The sequence below is a fragment of the Pavona decussata genome, unplaced genomic scaffold (genome assembly GCF_977016875.1).
Source record: "Pavona decussata unplaced genomic scaffold, jaPavDecu1.1 SCAFFOLD_78, whole genome shotgun sequence".
NCBI lineage: Eukaryota > Metazoa > Cnidaria > Anthozoa > Scleractinia > Agariciidae > Pavona > Pavona decussata.
In genome coordinates, this window is record NW_028145496.1 from 409,192 (window position 1) to 434,817 (window position 25,626).

Sequence of the window (25,626 nt, forward strand, 5' to 3'; positions counted from 1 at the left end):
GTCCAGCTCATTATGTAAGTGCCTGTCACGACATTTTATTGACAGTGAGGATGAGATGCAGCTTTGACAAACCTAGGATTTATAAAAACTGCGACTTTTGCGCAACTTTTCTGAACCAAAGGCGTTTTTACGCAAGTCGATTAGTAATATAATGAAACATTATCGCCTGTTGGGGGTTTCAGATACATTTTGATATGAAATATTTACTGATTTCGTTTCGTATCCTACCGAGGAAAGCGTGACATAACACCTGAACGTTTCATTTTTTTGTTTGCGATCGGTGATCACCTACTAGGAAAGAAATTATTTTTTATAGGGATAAACCCATCAACACATGAGATTTTGTTTCCGAATAACAACTTAGTTTTATTCCAACAGAACTGAAACATAAACAATAAATTTATTTTAAACTTATTTTAAAACTTGTCCTTGCGTGACCACTGCCATTTTTGAAAAAAAAAATTAAAATTCCCTATGTGTTTACTTCCGTCAACGCTTGGATTTTAAATTACCCAAGCTGGATTTTTTATATATTGCACTACATGTATAGAGCTTTTCTAAAGTATAATACTTGCTTCAAATTTCGATGTACCAGGACACGATATTTGTCCGCAAAGCTTCCACAATTTCAAGTGTCAACAAAAATGCTGAAAATAGGAACCTTCGGACTTTGAAAACTGCCTGTAAATAAAAATCCTCCAGCAATATTTTCATAAGACCGTATTCTCAGAAGGATGCCTAACTTAATTTCAAAAGCTCGTTTTAATATGCTGAGCCGTCTTCCTTCCCGAGCGATTTGAAAATGCACCAAATCTCGTCAAAATTTAACGCCGGCTGCGCCGCGATCACGGCATTTCACATTATGCCGGAATTCTCGAAAACGAAAAATCTTTGGAAAGTTTTAATGTTATTTTCGTAAATAGTTCTCTAAAGGGATTCTTCTGACAAAATATGGGGAAATCCGAAATTTCAGTTTTGACCGCGAGTTCTCGATATTCTCAGGCAGCCGCTCTTAAAGCGCGCGCGCCCGTTTGACCACCAACTATCATGCGCTATCATCGACTATCATCAACTATCATTCACTTTGAGCGTGTTCAAATTCTTCATGATAGTTGATGATAGTGTTTCCCGTTTGACCACGCGCATGATAGTTGATGATAGTTCTTCGGTCAGCTGTTTTCTCCACCAGCGCCCTAAAGATTAATTTTCATTTACTTTTTCCAACCACTGAAGGAAAACGAAGCAGGCAGCTGCTTTCTTTCGCCTCGAAAAATTCATCCCTTCGAGGTTTTGTTTGCGATATTGACACTTGGCAGGTGCCTGACAATAGAGTCCCAAGGTAAACTATCGTTAGCTATCACGAATTTTTTTGAGTCGTTTGACCATCCGCTTGATATTTGATAATGATAGTTTTGATAGTGATAATGATAGTAGATGATAGTTTTGACTATCATCAACTATTATCGACTATAATGCGCCGTTTGACAAGGGCTTAACATTTCTTTTCTCTGCATACCTTGCTTCACATACTTTGTTAAATTTTCCTTCAAAGCGAAGTCGTCACGCCTAGAATCTTTCCTCGGATAAGCCGCCATCTTGACATTATCGCGCAAGGGATGCTGGTATATTATGATAGCTCTAGGCTCATCGGAATTTTTATTTTACTTTTATTTCATTTAATTTGATCTGTTTTTTTTTTTTTTTTTTTTTTTTGGTTTGTGTTTTCATTTCACTTGTTTTCTAAGCTAAACTTATGGCATGTGTGTGTATTTGTGTGTGTTTTGGGGGGGTGGGGGGGTTCCTGTAAACACTAATTGGGCAATAACACAGCTGGTATACTATCAAAAACAGAAAAACGACCTTCAGTCAGAGAAACTAAAGGTGAATCAAGAGATGTGAAGCGACTCCGGACAAACTTACCCTGCATAATGTATTGTACCCAGGGCCGTACCTAGGATTTTTTGTCTGCGGGGGCAAAATCCGCACACCCCTGACAGGGGTCTCCCATATACAGACAGGGTTTCAATTGGACGTTTTGTTTTCACCCCTACACGGAAAGCTGCCTCTAAGACCTTTTAAGAAAAAAAAAAAAAAAAAAAAAACACTGATGCTTTTGTCTTAAGTGTCATGACTTTTTATGACATAAACACCTTGTTTAGCTTGAACCAACCATTGCCTCGCATTTAATGGTAAGTTTAAAACACAGTCAATGCACTGCTGCAATCAAAGGGAGAAAATCACTGAGCTCCCACAATTCAAACGCACTATAACAGTGGAGCGAAGCATTTGCAAAAACACGGTCGTGATTTACGTACAATTCAAGCCTTTTGTTACCGTGACACGTTGCATAGCTCTATAATACGCTACAACGATAACTGGAGAATCAAATAGCCGTGGCAAGGAACACAACACCTTGTGGCAAAAACTAATAACCGGGCCTGGCGTTACAACAACTACAGAAAGCTCATTACACGATACAAGCAATGATTAATTCCTGTCTTAACATTACACAAATCACAACAAGAACTGAGGCAGTTAGAACTATCACGCAGTTAAACGAGACAAACCAAACCCAGCTGAAATGCCCTATGAGGCATAAAAACACCGTCGTTGAACACACAGAATAAGAGGTCACATTCAAAATAAAGAGAATTAATCTGAAGAGGAAAATCAAAACTCATTAGGCACAAAGGACCTGTGATGTTGAACATACGATGGTTAAATCCAAGGCTCTATCAAATCCTCCAAACCCGCCACAAATACTTGTGGTAGCGCAGGCTTTACAAACCAATTTAGCTCTGCAAAATCATAGTCGTGCAAGCTAGATTTAAAAATTACAAGGCTAGAAACTGCTCCAGGGAGTGGCGTAGGCTTGTCAGTCTTTATTTACACACCAAATTCTAAACCACAGGCAGCCCAAATTACAAAATCATTATTTTCATAAGAAAACTCGAACTGGCTTTTACCTCGAAAGATTTTCCAAAACTTTTATTTGGAATTCACATTGAAGGAATGTTTTTTCAGTCAATTACTCGATTTTCTTGTGATTTCAAACCAATATAACTACAAGAAATAGCCAGCAAACTCAAACACTAAGTTAGAAAAAAAATTCCTGGCGGGGGCAGCTGCCCCCGCTGCCCCCGCGCTATGTACGGCCCTGGTACCGGAAAACAAACAGTAACGCAAAAGTTGCATTATCCCAGCAACTTGGTAGGATTATCTTTAAATAACTCCATGAGGACATGGGCCATCTAGGTGTTGAAAGTATTTGATTTGGGAAAGGCACGGCTTTACTGGCCACACACGAAGGATGATATCACACACGTTGTTACCAAACCACCAGTGGTCAAGCAGCGAGAGCCCCTTAAGCCAATTGTCACAACAGCGCCCTTTCAAATGCTCTCACTGGATTTTCTCTGTGTTGAAGCAAGTTTGGGTGGCTATCAGTACATCTTAGTAGTGATGGATCATTTCACCCGGTATGTGCAAGCTTATGCAACCAAAGATAAATCTGCAAAGACAGCAGCAGAGAGAGTATATAATGACTTCATCTTGCGATTTGGAGTTCCTGAAACAATCCACCACGATCAAGGCGGTGAATTTGAGAACAAACTGTCTTACAATCTGGATTAACCTATTGGAACCCGCCATTCAAGAAAAACCCCGTACCACCCTTAGGGGAATGGTCAGGTTGAACGCTTCAACAGGACTCTGCCAGAGAAGAAGAAGTCAAGGTGGCGAGATCACCTAAAAATGCCTAAAACTGCACCAAGATTGACTTTACAGGTTATGCCCCGTCTTTTTGGCAAATCCCCGCGTCTCCCTATTGACTTGTCCATCTCAAGACTACACTCACCCGAATAATAACAATTTACGTGTTTATGACATGGCTCCAGCCGGGTTCAAACCATTTACTTTTTAAGTACGGTGCGTATGGGAGGTCTTGGACTCATAAATCCATCTGATAATGCGGATGTGGAGGTTTCAGCGTCTAGTAGGGTAGGCGCTCCACTAGTGAGCAAAATAGAGGCACAATCCCATGAGACCTCAGAGGAAGCCTAGGTGCAACGACTGGTATACGCCACCCGGAAAGAAAAGGATGATGGGCTTAAAGAAGAGCTTGAGGAGGTGAAGGCCTTAATGCCAGACAAGACACAGAGAGCCGTGGACCTGGCATGTGGAAAAGGCGCATCCAATTGGCTTACAGTTATTCCTCTCAAGGACATGGATTTTAATCTCAACAAGCGGGAATTTCGTGATGCTGTGAGGCTTCGATATGATTGGCCGATACCCATTTATTTGTCAATATGCGTTTGGTAGGACCATGTTTACAGTAGACCACGCGATGATCTGTCAGCGTGAAGGCTTAGTTAGTTATTCAGCACCACAATGAAATACGCGATCTACAAGCCGAGCTGCTTGACATGGTTTGCCATGATGTGCAAGTTGAACCGGCTTTACAACCTATTTCAGGCGAAGAGCTTGCCAGAGGGACTAACCAATCCCCTGACGCACGCCTTGACGTCCACTGCAGGGGTTTCTGGGAGAGACAGAGAGCTGCATTTTTCGACATTAGGGTGTGTCATCCCAATGCGGACTCGTATAGAGATCTTAGCCCCAAGCAAATTTACAGGATTCATGAAAATGAAAAGAAGCGAAAATACAACTCTCGCGTCACAGAAATAGAGCAAGGCACATTCACCCCACTGGTGTTTACAACGACGGGAGGGATGGCTGACGAATACCTGAGATACCACTCAAGATTATCCGTGCTATTATCTGCAAAAAAGCAAGAGAGCTACGCCACAACAATTTCGTGGGTCAGGGAGAAAGTTTCCTTCGCAATTTTGCAGAGGGCGCTCCTATGCCTAAGGGGATCGAGAACCCTGAGAAGGAGGAACTTAGACGTTAAGGACAGGGATCCAGAAATAGAGAAGGGCCAAGCAGGACTTCCCTAGACTGCTATAGATACTTTATCATGGGTTGATTAATAGGGGTTTCTGAATTTTTCTCATTTTAGCGTATGATTGGTCACATGAATGACTTTTATTCTTTTTTTAAATTTATTATTATTGTTTTAAAAATATTGTGCGTGAAAATAGCTCTGTTGTGCCTCGAGACACTCTTTTTTTTAATCACAATTGAATTGTAAATAGGTTTTTTACTATTCTCTTTTCCACTTTTAACTTGTAGATATCGATTTTCCTTGGAATATTTTAATAAAGAATTAAATTATATTTATTATTATTATTTTTTTACTTATTAATTCATTATTATTATTATTATTATTATTGTTATTATTGTTATTATTGTTATTATTGTTATTATTATTATTATTATCACTATTATTATTATTATTTTTATTGTAACAAAAATCTTATTTTTATTTATTATTACTATTATTTTAAATATAATAATAAAAATCTCTTTATTGAGATATTCCGAGCAAAATCGATATTTGCAAGTTAAAAGTACAAAAAAGAACTATTAATAACCTGTTTACAATTCAATTTATCATCACCAAAAATATATTTGAAAGTTAAAATATGGTCCTTGATGACGAAAAAAAGAAAACTCTTATTATTTATTATTATTATTATTATTATTATTATTATTATTATTATTATTATTATTATTATTATTATTATTATTATTATTATTATTATTACCTGGACCTCAAGCAGATATACCAGCAGCACGAGAACGACAAGAAGAGATTGTATACGCAAAGAGTGATGGACGTAGAGCAGGGAACATTTACACCATTAGTCTTTACAACAACAGGCAGCATGGGAGAGGAGTACAAAAGATACCATGACAGGCTGGCAGAGCTAGTTGCAGCGAAGAAAGGAGAGAACTATGCCACCACTGTCTCTTGGATACGTTCTAAAGTATCCTTCGCCATCCTTAGGTCGGCTTTACTGTCTTAGAGGGTCAAGAACAGTTAGAAGAGCAATTAGAAGCAATGTTCGAGAAGCGGACTTCTGATTTTTATTCATACTTTTTCTTGTTTCTTTTTATATGATATAGTTTGATGGGGTTTCTTTAGGTAAAAATCAATGAACGAATAATATTGTTGTAACTTGATGAGATTTTTTTTCCCTTTTCTTTAAAAGAATGTTCTAAAAAATAGTCTTTTTTTAATCGAAAAAAATTGTAAATAAGTTTCAATAGCTCTTCTCTCTACTTTTAACCTGTAAATAACATTTTATTTGAAATATTTTAATAAAGAGATTATAATTATTAAAAAAATCATTATTATTATTATTATTATTATTATTATTATTATTATTATTATTATTATTATTGACACTGTTTGCATTACATAAGTTTACATTACATAAGTTACTTACATTACTAACACAATTTCTAATTAACAATTAGATTATGAGCTCGAGATTTCTATCGCGCGATAGTTGAATCTAATTGTTTTGGTATAAGTCTACTAGTCGTTCAAAACCAAACAAGTAAATTATCTATTTCCTCATCGCAGACACTTCGAAAACGGGAAGAAGCGAGCGCCATTTTGTTGAAAATCGCTACTCACTATCTATCACAGAATAGATAGCGAGTAGCGTAGCCAATCAGAGAACGGCATTCGTGATAGAACACTAGTAGATTTATACTAATACTTATTAGAATGTTAATAATTATTTACACGCAAATGACAGGGCCAAACAGCCGCGCAACTGCTGATGGCATATATGATTATTAGTTTTGAATATAAGTACTTAATATAAACATAAACGTGTACGTTTACAATTTAAGAGTTAATGTCAGTAAAAATCAAAGAAATCGTGGCCACGGTCAAAAAATCGATTTCGCTCATACTTTGTCAGTTTGAGGGCCTAGGTAAGTAAGTAAAGGATATAAGGTTAATTTTTTGAAATATTCCATATAACGGCAGTATAGCCAATTTTATATAATTTTGTGTTTGTATAAAGTATCGAATGTAAGACCTTGTACTGAAAGGCATTAGCATAAGGTTCAAGGGCCACTTTATGGGGGAGAGTGTAAGCAAGTTCCAAGTCATCTTCGGATAATTTAAATTCGTGTTTATGTTTATGTGCATTTTTTGGAAGTTGGGTTTAATTGCCAATAATCAAGCAATAATAATCTTTCGATTTTTTTGCGTGATGTCAAAAATATTTCCATTATGCTTGAAGGAAGGAACACCTTTAGTGGGGCCACAAATCTTCTTTAAACTGAGAGGTCTGAGTCCAAACCACGTAAGAACATTAATTTTTTAGTTTCTTATTTATTACGTTGTAGGATTCGATGTTGCTAAGGATAAATAAAAGATCACTAACACAACATATTTCGAAATCAAAAAATGTCTGATAAAAAACTGTTTCCCATTTATTTTTATATCCTTATTATTCCAGATGACGGAACACCAGTCTTTCTTGTCTGCAAAATCACAGCTGCGGAATCGTGACACCCACTGTAACAGTTCTCTGTAAGAAAAAAGTGATTTTATGGATAGGTCTTCGATGTTATAATTGCAGCTAAAAATTAAAGGGCCTCCTGACTCTTTTAAGAGGAGCATAAAGTAGGCTTTCTATGTGGCTCTATTATTACTGAAGATTCGCTTTAACCAGGCAAGTCTCAAAGCTTTAATCAAGCTGTCTATATCTATCATTTTTGTACCACCTGCTTCGTAATTATTGATGGTAGACAGCCTCGTAACCTTGTCTTTTCCATGCCATAAGAAATTATTAATTATATGATTAACTTTTTTGATAACATGGGAAGGAGTTGGAAGTAATGATGACGTGTAGACCAATTTAGAAATCAGCCAGGATTTAATAATAGCTACTTTCCCATACACAGAGAGCCCTCTAGTAGACCAAATATTGATAAGCTTCTTAATACTATCAACTTTATCTTGGACGTTCTTCCCATAGAGTCAGGTCTCCGATCGTAAGTGAAGAATACGCCTAAGGCTTTAATTGGTTCACTTGGCAATTTTATCCCAAGTGGTTTTATGCCGTTTCCTTTAAGAGACCCATTCGAAAAGCCCTCAGTTTTTGAGTTGTTAATCTCTAGCCGCTTAGCGATTTAAAAAACTCAAGCTGCTGGAATAAATATTGTGCCGAATTTAGATCCGAAAGAGCCGCCGTTGTATGATCCTCATATTGGAGAAGTTTATTTTCCTCCTATCCAATTTTTATTCCTTTAATTTCATTATTTTTGCGAATAGCAATTGCTAACGTCTCAATTGCAAGAAGAAATAGGTAGGGGGAGAGCGGATCTCCTTGTCTGACACCCCGCTTCAGCCTGAAATAATCCGAAGCGGATCCATTATTAATAACGCAGCTCTCAATATTTGTGTAGAACATTTTCACATAATGTATAAAGTCCGAGCCAAAATTGAATGCTTCAATAAAATTGAAGAGATAATTTCCTTTTAAAGTGTCAAAAGCTTTTTTAAATTCAATAAAAGTCAGAATGCCGGGGATGTTTTCGCTATCTGTAAATTCCATTTTATCAAAAATCGATCTAACTGTCTCACAAATAAAGCGATCATTAACATAACCTGTTCAATTGTGGTGGATAATGCTTGGCAACCCTTTTTTAATTCTTGCTTGATTACCTTTGAGGTAATTTTGGCGTCAACATTAATGAGAGAAATGGGCCTACAGTTTTCAATAAGTGTTCGATCTTTGCCTTGTTTTTCAATTAACGTGATGAACGCTTTCCTTTGAGAGCTGGACATTTCGCCGCAATTGTAAGACTCTTTTACACATTCTATAAAAGAGTCGCTAATAAGATCCCAACAGACTTTATAAAATTCAATTGGAATTCCATCATTGCCTGGCGACTTGTTACTTTGAAAGCTATCCAGGACGGTTTTTAATTCCTCAAGAGATATTTTGCTTTCGCAAAATTGTTTTTGCTCCTCCGATAATGTAGGAACATAAAGGTTACTTAGAAATGCTTTAACAGGTTCATTTACAGTTTAACATTAATTTTTTCATGAGTAATTGCAGAATCTACTAGTCAGTTAATTTGTCTCTGTTTGCGTTTTCAGTTATCAGAAACTCTTTTCAATATTCGTAAGAATGACAGTGCAGAATTTACCAATTTTGCACCGCAATGGTCAGCTGCTGTCACACATTAGTTATCGCGCCATTGTCAATTGCACTACACCAGTTAATTGCCTGCATTATTGATGTCGCCCCCATACTGTTAAGACTTCCTGTTTTAACATTTAATGGACTACTTTTCAAAATTTAGGGCAATATATACAAGTGCCTTTCTACAGCCAATAGGAGTGATCCATGGTCTTAATTCTGAATTTGCAGGTGAAAACCGGCTGTTTCTTGCTGAGGAAACCATCCATATCTTTCTTGGTCTCGTATTGACCAAGACTACACACAGTGAATTATTGTTCGGGATCAAGTTGGTCCTTGTTCAAGTATGGCAGTTTGTTACTTCTCCATTCTTGATTTCCTATTCCTCTGTTTTCTTTGGGGAGCTTGGCTCCAATACAGCACTGATGCCCAACAAGGTTAGGGAAAAAATTTTGACACAATTTTATTGTTAGTTAACTTTAAGAACTAAATACAAGGGGTCACTAAATCTACAGTCTTTGGTTTATTTTGGATGCGCCAGAGTTTTCATTGTTATCTTGTTGTAAATATGGCAAAAATTTCAGTCCTTAAGGTTACTCATAGGTAAGAAATTTCGAATTTTTTCTTAAATAAACTTTTTTGGGTAATTGCTGAAACAAGTAAGGAATGCAGGGTCTAATGAAAACGGTAGTTCGAAATCCTGAAAAGAACGCGGGCTATCTGGAAAAAAAAGTTTTGTAGGAATAGCGGTGAACGAGTGAGGGTGCCATAATCCAATTTATACGGGGCTGTATTGGCATTTCTTTTTTCGCGGCAAAGTTTACCCGCGATCTCGAATTACCGCCAGGTTTGCATATTTTGTTTACATCGTGTTCATCGCATGTCAAGACGTTTTATACTGAATTTTACAGTGAGTCAACGTCCCATTTTGGATTTGAAATAAACGAAGTGAAAAAAGTCGCCTTGGGTGAAAATAAAGAAAAAACCGGGGCCAAAGAAGGTGACCAAAAACACTTCAGCTGGCAGCGAGCAGTAAAGGTTCGTGGTACAACCAGGCCGATGTTGTTTCAAAACTATTCTCGTCGAAAGATATTGGGGCGAGTCGAATGAAAATAACTGCCTCGGCAGCTGAGGAATTCATTGACAAACTACCAGACAGTGGAGATTCCAACACCAGCGCTTCTCCTTCGGAGCCCGAATTCGAAGATGCCGGCGACAATCCAGCCACTTTCGCTGTTGTTGACCGGCTCAAAAATTTGCAGCGACCTTCAGCTCGCAAAACCGATTGATGTATTGATTTAGCCGGTGGCGTTCTCGCACCAGACTTAACTCTTCCCATAACCCTTCCCATAGCCTTCACGCGAATTTAAATTATTGTTTTGTAATAGAACTCCGCCGGGAATACTTCTTTGTGTTGGATGGGTTTTCTCATAAACCAATTGGGATAAAGAAAAAGCCTGACACACTTTGTTAGCCTATTATCTCCTGAATGATATTGTGCAGTTTGTTTGGTTGTGCGCCTTTACGTGAGAGTGGGTAATTCAGTTAAGTACACGTCGCTAGTATTGAATTTGCAAGCCTAGGAAGCTTGTTTATCCAAAAAAAAAAGACGCTGATATTTTCGCAAACTTCAATTTACCAGCTTTACAGTGATATATAGTTTTCCGTGGTTTTATTTTATTTTAACACTTTTTTCCTTACTGTTGTAGTTTCCACTCCTAAGTCTAATTTAACTAGCAGAGCTCTTGAACCAGTATTATAAATTCTACTTCCCCCTATTTTATTTAACTGCACAGAGGTAGTGGCCAACACGAAAGCCTTGCTCCTTTGGCCACTACGCACTTCTTCCGTAGAATGTATAATCAGTAGATAAATTGCTTTGCACGTTTAATTTTTTTTCTTACTATAAATTATATTGTATTTCGTTGTAATAAGTGTGAATAAAATTGAATTGAATTGAATTATCGAAAGCAGCGTGCGTACACAAGATTTCCCTGAAGACACTCGTGAAACCGATAGGTTGATTAAGAAAACTATGCAGCTTGTTGTTACAGTGGGGACAAAATAAAAATGTGTTCCGCTTACCTTCAAGAAAGTTTTTACTTCTATAGACAGCAAGAAGGGATTTTTCTTCAGTTTTATAGTGTCCATTGTGTCTGAATAAAAGGCGTTGAAACTAACATAAAGTAGGAAGTTTACAGCTGCCCATAAAAAATACATTTGTACCCGTCTTTTGACCGATTTGGCTGTTTATTTAAGGAAAAATTGTCTCCTTACAACTATTCGCACACCGCTAGTACTCTGGTTTAAGTTAAGGAAAGAATTGAACCTCGTAGACCCAGCAAAGAAACATTATCTACAAAATGCAAGAATGTAGCAGATGACACTATCTCAAAACGCTCAGCTCAAAATGAGAAAATGTTCCGGCCTCCCAAAAAGTCTCACTTTTTCATACAACACTACATGTATGTAAATAGATAGCACTACAATGGGTCGTTTGTGCTGCTGGTTCATGATTATATCGGCACTGTGTTGTTAAACGTTTTTTTCAAGATGATTTTTGCGCTAAGTTTGTTTAGGCTGAAGCTCAGCTTATTCGGTTCAACACTTAATTGATGAAGATAAATAGTTTGGATCAACACAAACGGAGAAACACAACCATTTATCTTTTGCCTTTTTTCTCCCAAATTTTCTCCTCTGTTTTAAAAGGAGTTAAAGTAAGTAAAAAGGAAAAATCTTTTAAAGAAGACAATGTACGAAATAAATTTCTGACACAGATGCGCTGAAATTAGGTATGTTTTATATTTCAAAGACAAAACAAATTTTCGAAATACATTTTATCCGCATTGACTTAATAATTCACTTTGTTGAAGAACTTGAGGAAAAAATGTCTTATTAGAAGTATTAATGGTATTAAAGAATTGAAAAGTAAAATGAAAAACATGGTGTAAGCTCAGAGTATTATATCACTGAGCATAAGCACAAAACGGCCACTGACCGAGGACAAAATTTTGTAACCTGTATAGATCAAAATATTCTGTATCTTTAACACCGTATTTTATGCTACGTTGAAGACCTTTTCATTTTTATTATAAAGCTCAATATCAACGTATCTCATGCAGGAAACTTGGCTTACTTAAAGCCGTAAATTTCGTTTTTCAGAACAATGCGTGCGAATACAGCAACGCACTTTATCAGATCTTAGTCAATTTTGACGTTGGTGTCTACGGATCAAAACCGTAGACTCATAAACATGCCAAACAAGACATAACAGACGCAAAATCCATCAAACACCATGCAGTCATAGCAGGACACAGACCGTTCATCACATCAATCTTTGGTCAAATTTTGAGACAATTTAGCACCACGATTTCGAACCTTTCTTCACGCAGGTGTTTGCGGACTCCATCGATCAAAGGAAACTTTTAACATATCCGCTACGACAACATAAGAGGTAGATTCAAATTGGAGGTGAATGACAGAAAAACAAAGGCGCCAAACAAAGGAATGTTTCAAATAATAGCTTGTAAACTCACTGAGTCCCTGTCGATCGTTGTTTTTGTTGTTTATGAGATAAGTTGAAGCAATCTCCTTATCGCACATTTATAGTACATTCGTCAATATATTTAAATCTGTCATTTACTTTACACTGAGCTGTTCACGGTGGCGATAAAAGCGTGTATGCTTTTTCAGTTTGCATTCACCAGGGACAATTACCGGTATAGAAGATGCTATATTTATATTTTCAAGGTCTATTTAGAATTTCATTTTTCTTCGTAGATGGCTGCCGGCGAGTGAAGTTTCTCTCACCAGAAACTGGCCAATACCTCGAAGGTCACGTGTTTATAAACCTTACCATCGGAATATACACACCATGTGAACATCGATGTGTCATGGAGAGGAAATGTGTGTCGGTCAACATTGGTCCAACAAGTCAAGATAAGGTTATCTGTGAACTGAGTGATTCAAATCACTTGCAGCACCCGGAAGATCTTAGGCCAAGACCTGGTTGGACATATAGAGGCACAGAGGTATGAAGACAACGAGAAAACGCTTCAATGTTTCCGGTGACATATTGGTTACCTATCCCCCCGCGAGAAGGGACTAATTGACTCGTTTAAGTCTCTAACGGGATTAGTTCTCCCCTCTACTTTTCTCGCCAGTAAAGGGTCTATTTTTTCCCAAGAATTTCAGTGTCTGACCAGAGGCGGCCCAAGCTCAGTATCTGATAGCAAGGACCTGATTTTGATTTATAAACAGTCTATTGGAAATTCACTTCAGCTCTCAAAATGTTAAAATACAACCATAAGTGTGGAAATGAACTTTTGACTGTAGGCGGTCTTCCCAAACGTTCGGCTTTTCCGACCAAGGCGGACAAGTATTAGCTTTCTACTTCACCTCAATGCTTTCAGGATTTCCGACATAGAATCTCATCAGTAGCACCCTGCCAAATTCACCTAGTTACGAACAATTGAAATCCGAAGTGTGGAAACCGGTTAGGGGTGGATGACCGACACGAAAAATACAGAAAAATAAAACAAAGAACGGCTATTTTTACTCTTCCTTTGCTTCCTCATCAGAATCTTTGCTGCACTAACCCTTGCCTTAACAATGGCACATGTCTTATGGGGTATACAGACAAGAAATATCTTTGTGAGTGTGCCACCGGATTTACAGGAGAGAACTGTGAAATAGGTAAATTCATTATTGTCATGTGACAAAATATGATATTGAATGACTGTTTTGATACATTTCCTTATTGTTCTTAAGTGACTCAAACTATATTACACTTGGACTCATGCAAGTTGTTTTTGTTCACATAGAATTCCCAGCTTCATATTAAAACTAGATTTTAAGGCTGACTGGAATTTGTCTAACTTCTAATTGTATTTAGGAATCAGAGAACGCATTTAAGAGAAAGAAAATTGCTGAAATGTTGTTAGATCTAAAAGATTTTAGGAATCTTTCCCCAAAAGTGAATTGAACGATCTCTAGAAATTCGCTTATCTCGAATCAAGGTTGTATTAGTGGAAATGTATTAGCATATTTATGAGCTGCAGTGAAGCTGAAGGCTTGAGTTCACCATATGTATAATTAATTAGCTGTTCCAATTACAAGACAACTTCCATTTATTCCCCTTTCAAGCGGTTTAATCTCTTTTTTGTCATTTTATATTTTGCTAGATATCGATGAATGTACAAAAGACATCCATAACTGTAGCAAAAATGCATCCTGTGTCAATACTGCTGGATCTTTCAATTGCACCTGTAAGCCAGGGTTCTCTGGCGATGGACGATTATGTTTAGGTACAATTTACCGTTCTACTCGTCTCTCTAGATTATAGTGTTAAAGTAATATTGAAGTTTAGAACGTTGTGCTTACCCTTCAGGAAAAAAGCAATTAGCCATTCCAGTTGTAAAACCGGCTCCATTTAATCCTTGTCCAAGCGGTGTAATCTCGATTCTGTAATTTTACATTTTTCAGATATCAATGAATGCACAAAAGGCATCCACGACTGCAGCAGTAATGCATCCTGTGTCAATACCCCTGGATCTTTCAATTGCACCTGTAAGCAGGGGCTCACTGGTGATGGACGATCATGTTTAGGTACAGTTTGCCGTTCTACTCATTTTTCGAGTTTTAATCCCCTGGTTAAATCGCAAAATGCAGCAATTTTTGGCCGAATTTAACGATCACGTAAAGTAAGAAAGTAGATAACCTAAGAAAAAATATGTTTAAACAAAGTTAGGTTGTATTCGAAGTGTAACAATTTTTTACGCTTAATTTCACGTTGAGAAACTGTGTGAACCGATCTTGGGTAATTTCTTCTAATAAGGCTTTAAATTTATTTCACGTGATGGTAATCGATGGCTAATAAAACATGCTTTAATTTTTCGTTACCTATTTCTTCATACTATGACTGAATGACTAGTGTAAATGTATAATACAAATATGAAAAGAGCTAATTGGGGAGAAGATAATGGTAGCTGGGGGGTTGATGACCCACAAAAACGTTCATAAAAAATTTCAAACGACCCCCATGCTCTCTGGTACGATTTTTTGGTGCCGGCCGTTAGAGCTGAGCCTAATAAATCCCTCAAGTGAGTGACCAACTCTCCGGTAGAAGGTTCGCTGGTACTGTTGTTGGGAATTCGTCTGCCTCTGGCGCTAGTTCCTTGAAGTTGTCTACCTGAAATCGGGAGAGGTAATCGGCTTGGCTGTTCTGCAAGCCAGGAACATGCCGAGCACGAAATAAAATATTATAACGTAGGCAACTAAGAACCAGGTCACGTAGAAAAACCATAACTGACTTATGCTTAGATGTTTGCTTGCTGATAATGTCCACGAGGGCAGCATTATCGGTGAAAAATAGCACGCAGCGGTTAGCCATGCTAGTCCCCCAAATGTGGACAGCAATAACAATGGGAAAAAACTCGAGGAAAGTAATGTTGAAACTGTGCCATTTGTCAGGAAAAGCGCTGCCAAACCAGTGCTTTCCAAATATCGCACCATAACCTTTTGATGCCGCAGCATCCGTATATAATTTAAGTGTAGAAGAATTGTCCCAGCGATCTGACTATAAAAAAATCCCTGCCATTAAAATTATCTAGAAAGTCTAACCACATGCGTATATCAAGTTTAGCTTCTCTGTTTAAACGGATGTGGTGATGAGGGCGTGTCAGACCGGTGGTAAGGTCAATTAAGCGGCGTAAAAATGCACGGCCTAGGATGACAACTGAACAACAAAAATTCAACAGGCCGATTAAAGATTGCAGCTCGCGCAGAGTAACGGAGCGCTTCTTATAAAATTGATGAAGTAAGGTGCGACATTTGGTAAGATTGTCTAGCGATAACCTGGCCTCCTGATGCACAGAATCAAGCTCTATGCCAGCGAATTCTAAAGTGGTACCTGGTCCTACTGTTTTCTCTTCAGCAATTGGGACTCCGGGGAATTTGCACATATCGAGAAAGTGGTGTAGATCTTTGCTGCATTGATCTTTATTAGGTGCAATTAACAAAAAATCGACTAAAATATGTAAAACGGCAGAGACATGTAAGTGTTGCGTGGCAAGCCACTCCAAAGACGATCTGACTGCCCAGGTTGCCAACGCTGTTATGGAGACTGGAATCTTTGACAGATGCCTTCCATGCTTTCTTTTTGCCAATTTGAAACAACCCACTTGTAGAATCACAACCAGTTAAAGCATGGAACGCTGGCATCGATGCGCAGACACTCCCACCAAGGTTCTCAGCAATAAGATGGACAGGGATAAAGCTAACCTTATCCTTGACGTCATTCTTGAACCAAATTTCGTCACATTGTATCATCTAGAATGCATGGATAGCTAATACAGCAACGTCTGTGTCAGGGGACTGGATGACAATCCTGTCTTTAGTGGAAGAAGCTTTCCAAGCATGAAGGATCATCCTTGTGTCAGCTTCTTCGTGGTCTGATCTTAGCTCTGCAAGGGGATCCGTGCGTCCACAGGTTACAACAACTGCATCTGTTGGATCTTTAAAGCCACCTCCAATCACCATTTCTTTACCCGGAAGTAAATATTGTTCACCCAAACAGCACCATTTTTGGCAAAGAAATCTGGAAAGGTTAAGTGTGTTATTCTGGTTGCTGATGAACTTTCCCCATCGCTTTGGAACAGGTGTGTGCTTGTTTGTGATTTGGATCCCAAGTGCTCTGCTCAATCTTTCGTTTTCCTTTATGGACTCTCGAACATCGTAGCAGTTAAAGCTTATACACTGACCTTGCCGTAGAGGTGTGAAAGGGTAAAGTAAAGTACCTTTCAGCGAGGTCTCCGAATGTGCGGCAACCTGCAGACTTCAACATCTGGATAAGAGCCATTGCATCAAAATGAATGCTGTTGAAAGGGTACTTTCAGGAAGTCTTCCCTGTGCCTGACACTCTTGTTCAACCTCGGCCATTAGAGAACTTTTTGTCGTTTTCCGCAAAGCACCATCTGCGTGTGCCAATGCAAAGGGCACAGTTGACAGTTCATAGCTCAGGACCTCTTTCACATCAACATCACGACACTTTTCAGCAATCAGAAGTCTACCGAACAAATTCCGTCTGTGCACATGATGTGACTGGTTTTTGCCATAGAGGCAAATATTTTCACATTGACTTTCGATATCTTGCTCCAAAAAGATACCTCACAACTGTCCATTCTTTGTATGGTAAACTTCTTTGCTTCTTCTGTTCCTGTCTTGAAACAGTCAATGAGCTGCGTTGCAGAATCGTTTGGCATAACTACGCAAGTGGCGATGTTTCGGTAGAGGAATTGGATCTTCTTTCGATGCCTCACTCAAATCAAAAGGGTTTGACATGGTAGTAGCAATGGTGTTGATCAGCTTCTGAACATCAGCTCTATTCCTCTTTACTCTCTGAGAACTTGCCTCCTTGTGGGTTCCAATCTTGTCAGAGTCTTCAAGGTTGCAAAGTTGCTTGGTTGCAGAAGTAATCTCAGCCCTCTTGTGACTAGTTAGAAACCATCTGTCTAATGCAGAAGCATTTTGTGTTAAGTCAACAATACCTCCTCTATAGTCTTGCTGTCGAGGTTGATGGTTTGTTCCAAGGCCATGTCGGTCCAAACTTGGCTGAAACGTTGACTAAATCTACATACTGGATGGTTGCCGTTTAGGAACTCTTCGTGAACTTCTGGAGCGTGAGTGGGAAGCAAATGCATATCTGCCAAGTAGATTGGGAGCCACCTGCAATTGAAAAGAGCAAGAGATCATAACTAGGAGACACGTCAAAGGGGATAACGTTAGAAAATTAACAAATCGCAAATGCGCTTTGGCAGACACTAACAACAAACGTATTTTATTAATGCGTGTGACGAAGATTTTATCCCATATTATCCCAATTCAGATATATTGAAATTCAGTTTTTAGTAGTATAGATATTGGGGGTACGAGCGCAACCCCCCTTTTCCAATTACATCTGAAAATCTCCACACGAATTGTATGAAATTTCTTCTGGTCACCTTTTTTACATCTGAAAATCTCCACACGAATTGTATGAAATTTCTTCTGGTCACCTTTTTTACATCTGAAAATCTCCACACGAATTGTATGAAATTTCTTCTGGTCACCTTTTTTACATCTGAAAATGTCCACACTAATTACATCGAATTTTGACTGAGGGGCTACGAGCGCACCTCATTGAATCTTCATACAATTTTGTGTGAAGATTGAATTAGATTCTTCTCTTAATCTCTTGGTCTCTTCTTCTCTTAATGTCTTTGTGTCCGTAGGCGAAACTTGTCACACCGTTTTCATGTATGTATCTCTTATCATCAAAGCAACTTAGTGATGTTTTTCCCTTTGTGGCTTTCCTGTTAATCAATATACTTATGACCAACATCCGGTTGTGAGGAATTTGCATACATGTTCATTGAAGTGAAACGTGCAGTCACGCTAACCACAACCGCTCATGTAAAAATATCCTGTGATGTAAACGAATTATTTTTCCTGTTTTCACCAAATACACATGCGTACTAAAATTTAACATGAGTGTTACCGGTATGAAATACCACATGTAAAAGCTTTTTTAAACTGTAACATATAAATAGGCTGTTTGGTTGTGATATAAATTGGTTGTGTATGCTCAGTAGTTAACCATTGGAAAAAGCAGGGGCCTTTGGTTACCGAACTGTATACACAACCCCTATAGAATGGTGAAAAACCCCTGCCGTCATTCTATAGGTTGACTGAATAATAAAATAATAAAACTGTCGCCCTAAGATCGGTGGCAAGCTGTTGGGTAGAGCTTAGTTGGGTTAATCCCTTCAGAAGTGCCGGTTCAGCCCACACCGTAGGGCGATAAATACAAAATATGGCTTCAATCAAGGAGTCTGATAGTGCTCAAAAGAGCGGTGTGGTGGAGGGCAAAGCCTTGTAAAGTGGGTAAAATAAAATAAATAAAATAAATAAAAAAACCAAAAAAAACCTCTCATGAGGGACAGGGTGGGAAAAATTAAAAAAGAGTAAAGTCCCTCATGAGAGGTCTGGTGGCCACCAGTTTTGGTTTTTTATTACATCTCGTGACGATAGCTGTTTTTTCTATTCACGGTCATGAATAGAAAGTCTGTTCAAAATATCTCACAACGCTTTTACGCAAAGATCATATCGTATTTTTTCTCAAACCTGTCAACAATCGGCGAATTGTCGAGAATGAAATCGTCATTTTGTTGAAGTTTTGACAACAGTTCTGACTCGTTGAATTGACCAGATCTGAGAATGTCTTTTATCTGAATCAACAGATGGCCATACGTTTGAAAAGCATACTGAACTTGGTGCAGTCTGATTTCAAGGTTTTTGTGTTTCATATACGCTTGAATAAGCACACTCGCAGACGCGATGGCAATTAGACTGACTCCTGCAGTCGCTATCGAACTGGCTAAACCACCGGTGGCAAACACAATGCTTGAGATATTGCCTGCCAACTGCCACGCTTTCAATCGTTTGTAAGCAGCCTTGTACATCCACATCTTTTTGTGGTACGTTCTGTAATACGATTTCAGTTCAGTTATCTGTGATTCGGTCAACTCTTCAGATATGTGGTTGAAATTGATGACCGATTTTTTTGTTTTTACCATCTTTATTATTTACTCAAGATAAGATCTATTTCTTTTTTCCTCAAGCAAAATCCTGTGAAAGTCTAAACTGTCGACGTCAATAAACTTATCAACCAAACCGATTTTATTGACGAAGCCGTCATAGTCGATTTCAAATTGGTTACTTTGAAAATTAATAGTTCCGCTTAATGTTTTGGTTGCGTGAGCATTATAATTGCTTAGCGCCATCTTGTACAGACGTTGGGTGGCATCATAACATATCCAAATGCACAACTGTTTATTTTTGAAATCGCTTGTGAAACTGATTGACTGTTTTCCTCTTAGAAAGTCGATCTGAATTTGATCAGCAGTAATTAAAAATCTTGGATAAAATTTTATGTGAAACGCTCTCGTGTTAGACCAACTGATTGTTCCTGTTTTGGTTTCATCATGCAAAAAAGACATGAAGAATGTAAAGCTGCTTGATTGATTAAAAACTTTTGTTGTATGGATACGTGTTTTTGTACTGAGTTTCAAACCATTTTTGACGTCATAGTCGTTGATAAAACGATCTGTTTCAAGGATAAAATTAGGTAGAACACTATTTATCACAACACCGCTAACACCCTTGATGAGACCAAAGCGTGATGTTTCTAATAAATCATAGAATTCGGAAAATATACTTCTGTAAGCATGACCTTTCGTGTGATATGACACGGAATCCAAACTTGACTTATTGACAGCGTCTCCATCATCGATCGGGTCGGAAAGATGCACTATTCTTTTGTTATTCATGTCTAGTTCAGTCTGCATTTTCATGTCTCCATTTTCGTACTTGAACATAACATTATCCAACCCATCGTAAATATCTGGATACACACTATCCGACCAATCTTTTACACCGTAAACAACCAGATGGCACTGCACCGGTGTCGCTGTAGCTGTGCCGTGCATCGTCAAATAGATGTAATCTGGAGTTTGTTTGCTGTTGTTATTGAATTGAACCAATAGCTTGCTATAATCAGTGAAATCACGCTGTGTTGATTTGTGGATATACGCAGAAGATGCAGTACATGATAATTGAATATTGGTCATTTCCGGTGGGTAGAATTCAAACATGATAGTGTATGTTCCTATAGCGAGAGAATAAAGATTGAAACCTATCCTTGATCGATAATTATTTGTGCCTGCATCCTTTGTCAAAACTATGCTGTAAGCCTTTTTATTTTGATGTGGAGATTCATTGAAATCAACAATACCAGTCACCGTGATATTGTACTCCGAACTGCTCTCGTCACTATCTATAAGATATTTGAATTGATTTGTTTTATGACTGCTGACAAGATGACTCTGCTCCAATCTGTCCTCAAAATATTTTTTGGTAGTAGCGTCATTATCATCAGTCGGTTTGGCGATGGATTTAATCTGTTTTTCATTCATATCGAGGTTGCCTGTCATTGGGATACTTCCATCTTTTTTCAAATATGCACTCAAATCACTTCCACCAGATGGTATTTTAGCTATTTCTGTATCAACATATGCTTTAGTGGAAGCATCATTGGGATCGGAAGGATTTCCAAGAACGATTATTTTATGACCTCTCATATCTAAATCACCACCAAGAGCATTTGGTGTCAACCTGTTGAGAAAGTTATGGTCAACGTAGTATTTATTGACAGCATCATTATTATCAACAGGTTGAGCCATACCTTTGATTCTATGATTGTCCATATTGAGGTCACTATTAGATACTTTTTGTAAATATTTTGTATCACAAAAACCTAAATTGACAACATCAGATGAATTTTGAATATTGTACCCAAGGTTGGTGATTTGTTGATTACCAATATTAAGATCACCAGTCATTGCAACACTGCCATCTTTTTTCACATACGCAGATAAATCAGTTGATGGTATTTTTTTAATCTCATCATCCACATATTTTTTATTCGCCGCTTGATCGTTATTATTGGGTTTTACCACATTAAGATCAAAAAATGTTTTCCGCCCGGTAATATGTTGTTCAGTCGATGTTACCATAATTTCGCTTTTTTTACGGCCACCATAGCCGTCAAAGTTTTGCAAATCCGGTACATGAAGGTGAATATTGTCATAAGACTGATGTTCAGTCATTAATCTAACACTATTGAAGCTACCAGCACCGTCTGGTATGTCCTGCAGATAGACACTGTTGGTATGAACGCTACCCGTGTTGCTGTAAATTACTGCTTTATCGGCTTGCACATTACCAGGGGAATTATCTAACGATTGAATTTGACTATTTGTGACTGCATCATTGGGATTGGTTCCTTGTTTGACATTTACAAGTTTTTTGTTTTGAATATCGTAATTTCCATTTTCGTCTAACTTAAAACCAACCCCCGGAAAACCCCTCTCACCTCTCTCTCCTTTTCCTGAAGGATAATTGAAATTTAAAACTCCGTTGTAAAAACTCATTTTATTCAATGTCTAGATAATTTGTGTAAAATTTTTTGCGTTAAACTTTCGGGGTTTGTCGGAATACAAAAATGTGTGAGGCTCATTTGTTGCGTATTCGTATATTTTTTCGTTTATCCCCAAATCTCTGCAAATTGAATTCTTTTCTCTTGTGTTTGGAAAATCGTAAATGCAGTAATGGGAACAGTTTAATCTAATCGTTTTATCCGTGTTGTAAAAAGACTGAGAAAGATAGACGCAACTGCAGTTTTTGTTTCGAGAGTTTGTGAAATAATTCCTAATTTCCCTATCGTTAGCTGTTCCAGTGTTCAAGTAATCGTCGAAAATTACCAACTTTTGATGCTCGTCGTTCATTTCCGACAATGGCAAAATATCTCCGTTACTGGCTTCAATCATGTCATAACCGTATTTTTTTGAAAAAGGTTCGAAAAAATCTAACAAAAATCGATACTTATCCTGTTCCAAGTTTTTTGCATACAAGTATATCTTATCGTAATACAAAAGTGGTTTCATTATCATGTGAACCAAAAGGTTGGTTTTTCCACAACCGCTAGGCGCACAAATCAACATTCTAAAGCATCTATCGGGCATGAATTCACATCCAGGTATCTGTCGAAAATTGTTATCACTATAACCTTTGACATCGTAGTTTGGTATTTCCATTTACTAAATACCAAACAAAATATTTTTTCGATTACGGTTTGTTTTTGTTGCAAATCGCTATACGACACGCTATACGACACGCTATACGACCCGTTTTTATATTTATTTTTACAAAAAATTTTGTTGAGCAAAGATAAAATGAGTTTGCAAAAATGGAAAGAAATGGCCGAAAAAAGGACGAAAGCCGGCCAAACTGCCAACGCAATTAGGGAAAGTATTAAACAAAAGAAAATCGCTGATACAATGGGAGAAGCTGAAGCAGAAAAACTTTTCAGACCAATAACATCCGGTTTGAAAGATTTGAAACTGACTCAGGCTAAACCTGTAAAAAGGATTTTCAGAAAAAAAGCGCCAGCAGGTTTTCCCCCAGATTATGGAATAAATATTGAGGATGAAGGAATTCCAGATTACAATCTAGAAGATTTGTTTGATGAGGGAGTTCAACCACAAGATACAAAACAACTTGTTCCAAAACCACCCTCTTACGACGATGTCTTGAAAGATTTGGAAACAGGAAAAAAGAAAATGTCGATCGATCCGGAGTTTATGCCGGAACTAGAGACAATACCTGAAGATCCTCCGGAATACGATGAAGATGAAGTTCCGGATTATTCAATTTTCGATGAAGACAGAATAAATGAGACTTTGGACCAACTTGGTTTATCAAATTATGATGATATTGAAGCACAACTCAGCAGGGTTGATATGACAGAAAAAACTAGACAGAATTATTTAACAAAGAAAATCGAAGAGGCGACAAAAGAAAGACGACGATTTTCGGGATACAAAACAGACATTACAAAGAAGCTGAACAAAGGTGAGATTAGTCAGGCTGAAGCTCAGTTTGGAAGAAAAATTATTGACGATATGAGAAAAGTTTTAAACGACTATATTGGTTACCACAAAAGCAAGTTGAAGAGTATCAAAGGTTCGGGTTTGAGAAGATCCGCAGGTAGGCAAACCAAACGGGGTGGAAACGCTTTTTTCATAAATCCAGACAATGCTATAAAAAAGTTGCAGTTAATCGTCGGTTCGATTGAAGCAGGAAATAACAGCATTGAGTTAAGAAACATGGGTGTAGCAATTTTGGATATTTTATTGAAAAACAACATTATCAACAAACCTGTGTACAATAATTTTTACAAAAACTTTTTCGGATAAATAAGTAAATATGGAAAGACAATTGGTTTTATCTTCTCACAGCGTTAAAAAACAAGGTAAGAATAAACCCAGTGATTTCACAATCAAATACAATGAACCGATAAGACTAAACCCAAACAACACGTATGTTCTTGGTCTTGACAGAATTATAACAATGTCGTTCACTTGGTTTAATATCAATTCGGATTTGAAAAACCAGCTCATAAAATACTCTTCAGACGGAGGAAAAACATGGAAAGACATTAATTTTCCACCCGGAACGTGGAACTATGTTGATTTTAACGATCACATCAAGGAAGAGACAAAAACAGGAACCGCAAGCAACCCCTCATATCCGATTACATTGGAATTCGACAACACAACATATAAAACAATCATTACATTGGCAGCAAACTACCAACTCGATTTGAGACCGTCAAATTTTAACGACTTGATCGGTTTTAACAAAAAAATTTTGACCAGTACTGAAAATACTGGTGACTACACACCAAATCTTAGTCAAGACACGGAGATTCTCAACATTCACTGCGATTTGATTTCAGAAAGTCTTGTCGATGGGGATGAAACAGACATCTTGTATTCTTTTGGGACAAACGACTTGACACCTTCATATGCTTTTACTAAAGAGCCTTTGAGGGTTCAATTTAACCCAGTCAACAAGTATCTAATCAACAACATACGGATATACATCACCGATGGACAGAGAAGGATAATCGATTTGAATAATGCAGATACCGCATTTTCATTAATTTTGAAAGAAAAAATATAAAAGGTTGTAATAATAAAAATGCAGCCGTATAATTACAAAAGAATTTTTCATCCGAAACTCGGAAGATTTGTTTTCCAACACAAAGGATCGGGTTTGATTGTTGATAATATTTTCAAACCGATGAAAAAAATGTTGGCAACAGCGACAAAAGCTGTTTTGAAACCTCTTGCTAAAAAAGCTTTGAAATCGGGAATAGAAAGTGCTGGCGACAAAATCGGAAAGAAAGCTGTCGACGTTGCTGGTAAAAAATTTTCTGAAAGTCCAGGTTTAACGTTTTTGAAAGAGATGGGTAAAAAAACTAAAGACTCCACCGGACCAACGGTCAGAGATTACAACGGAATGTTGAATTCAATGATCCAATTTTCACAACCGAAGGTAGGGGTTTCACAACCAAAGGTAACCCAACCCGCCGAAGAAGATTATAATTTGATTTTGAATCGAATGATTTCCGGAAGCGGGATGAAAAAAAGGAGAAAAAATAAAAAATAAAAAATAAAATTTTCGGTATAAATAAAAATGATGAGTTTCAGAACAAGTGAAAAACTTCAAAGATACGAAATGGTTAGATTTTCTCTTGACAATGTTATTGAGGTGCCCGGAAACAACAATTCTCAGAAAAAAACAGGCTATAAATTTACAATCAACGACAGATCGACTTTTTTCGATTATTTTAACGGGTATTTTGAGGTTACCAAGGAGTTACAGAAAAAAGCTGACGGTGCGGGTTATGCAGCCGCTGATAGAATCACCATGATCAATGGAGCACATTCTCTAATCAAACACATGGTGATCAAATCCGCAGGAAAAATCGTTTACGAAAGTGACAACATTCACAGAATCACAAATGCTAAAAATTTACTTGAGTATAGCGACGATTTCAGTAGATCGGTTGCTAAAAACAGTTTTTGGTATCTTGATACAAACGGAT

General features: G+C 37.6%; 2 protein-coding genes across 2 annotated transcripts in view; both read left to right on the forward strand.

The window, feature by feature from the left end:
• LOC146476178 (microfibril-associated glycoprotein 4-like) overlaps positions 1 to 25,626 on the forward strand; it is a 66,714-nt gene that overhangs the window by 24,843 nt on the left and 16,245 nt on the right. The window lies entirely within an intron of this gene.
• On the forward strand, positions 9,238 to 16,280 carry LOC146476180 (protein HEG homolog 1-like). Its single transcript, XM_085114671.1, has 6 exons — positions 9,238 to 9,514; positions 12,858 to 13,108; positions 13,658 to 13,772; positions 14,261 to 14,383; positions 14,562 to 14,684; positions 16,084 to 16,280. Exons 1-6 carry the CDS (start codon positions 9,424 to 9,426, stop codon positions 16,278 to 16,280), a joined length of 900 nt encoding a protein of 299 aa, XP_084970797.1. The 5' UTR covers positions 9,238 to 9,423.

What these genes read in the sequence shown, in the direction of transcription:
- LOC146476180 (XM_085114671.1), top strand. Translation starts at nt 9,424, where the DNA reads ATGGCAGTTTGTTACTTCTCCATTCTTGATTTCCTATTCCTCTGTTTT. An exon ending in CAGCACTGATGCCCAACAAG is followed by an intron (nt 9,515 to 12,857) that starts GTTAGGGAAAAA and finishes TTTTCTTCGTAG; the next exon opens with ATGGCTGCCGGCGAGTGAAG. An exon ending in CGATGGACGATTATGTTTAG is followed by an intron (nt 14,384 to 14,561) that starts GTACAATTTACC and finishes TACATTTTTCAG; the next exon opens with ATATCAATGAATGCACAAAA.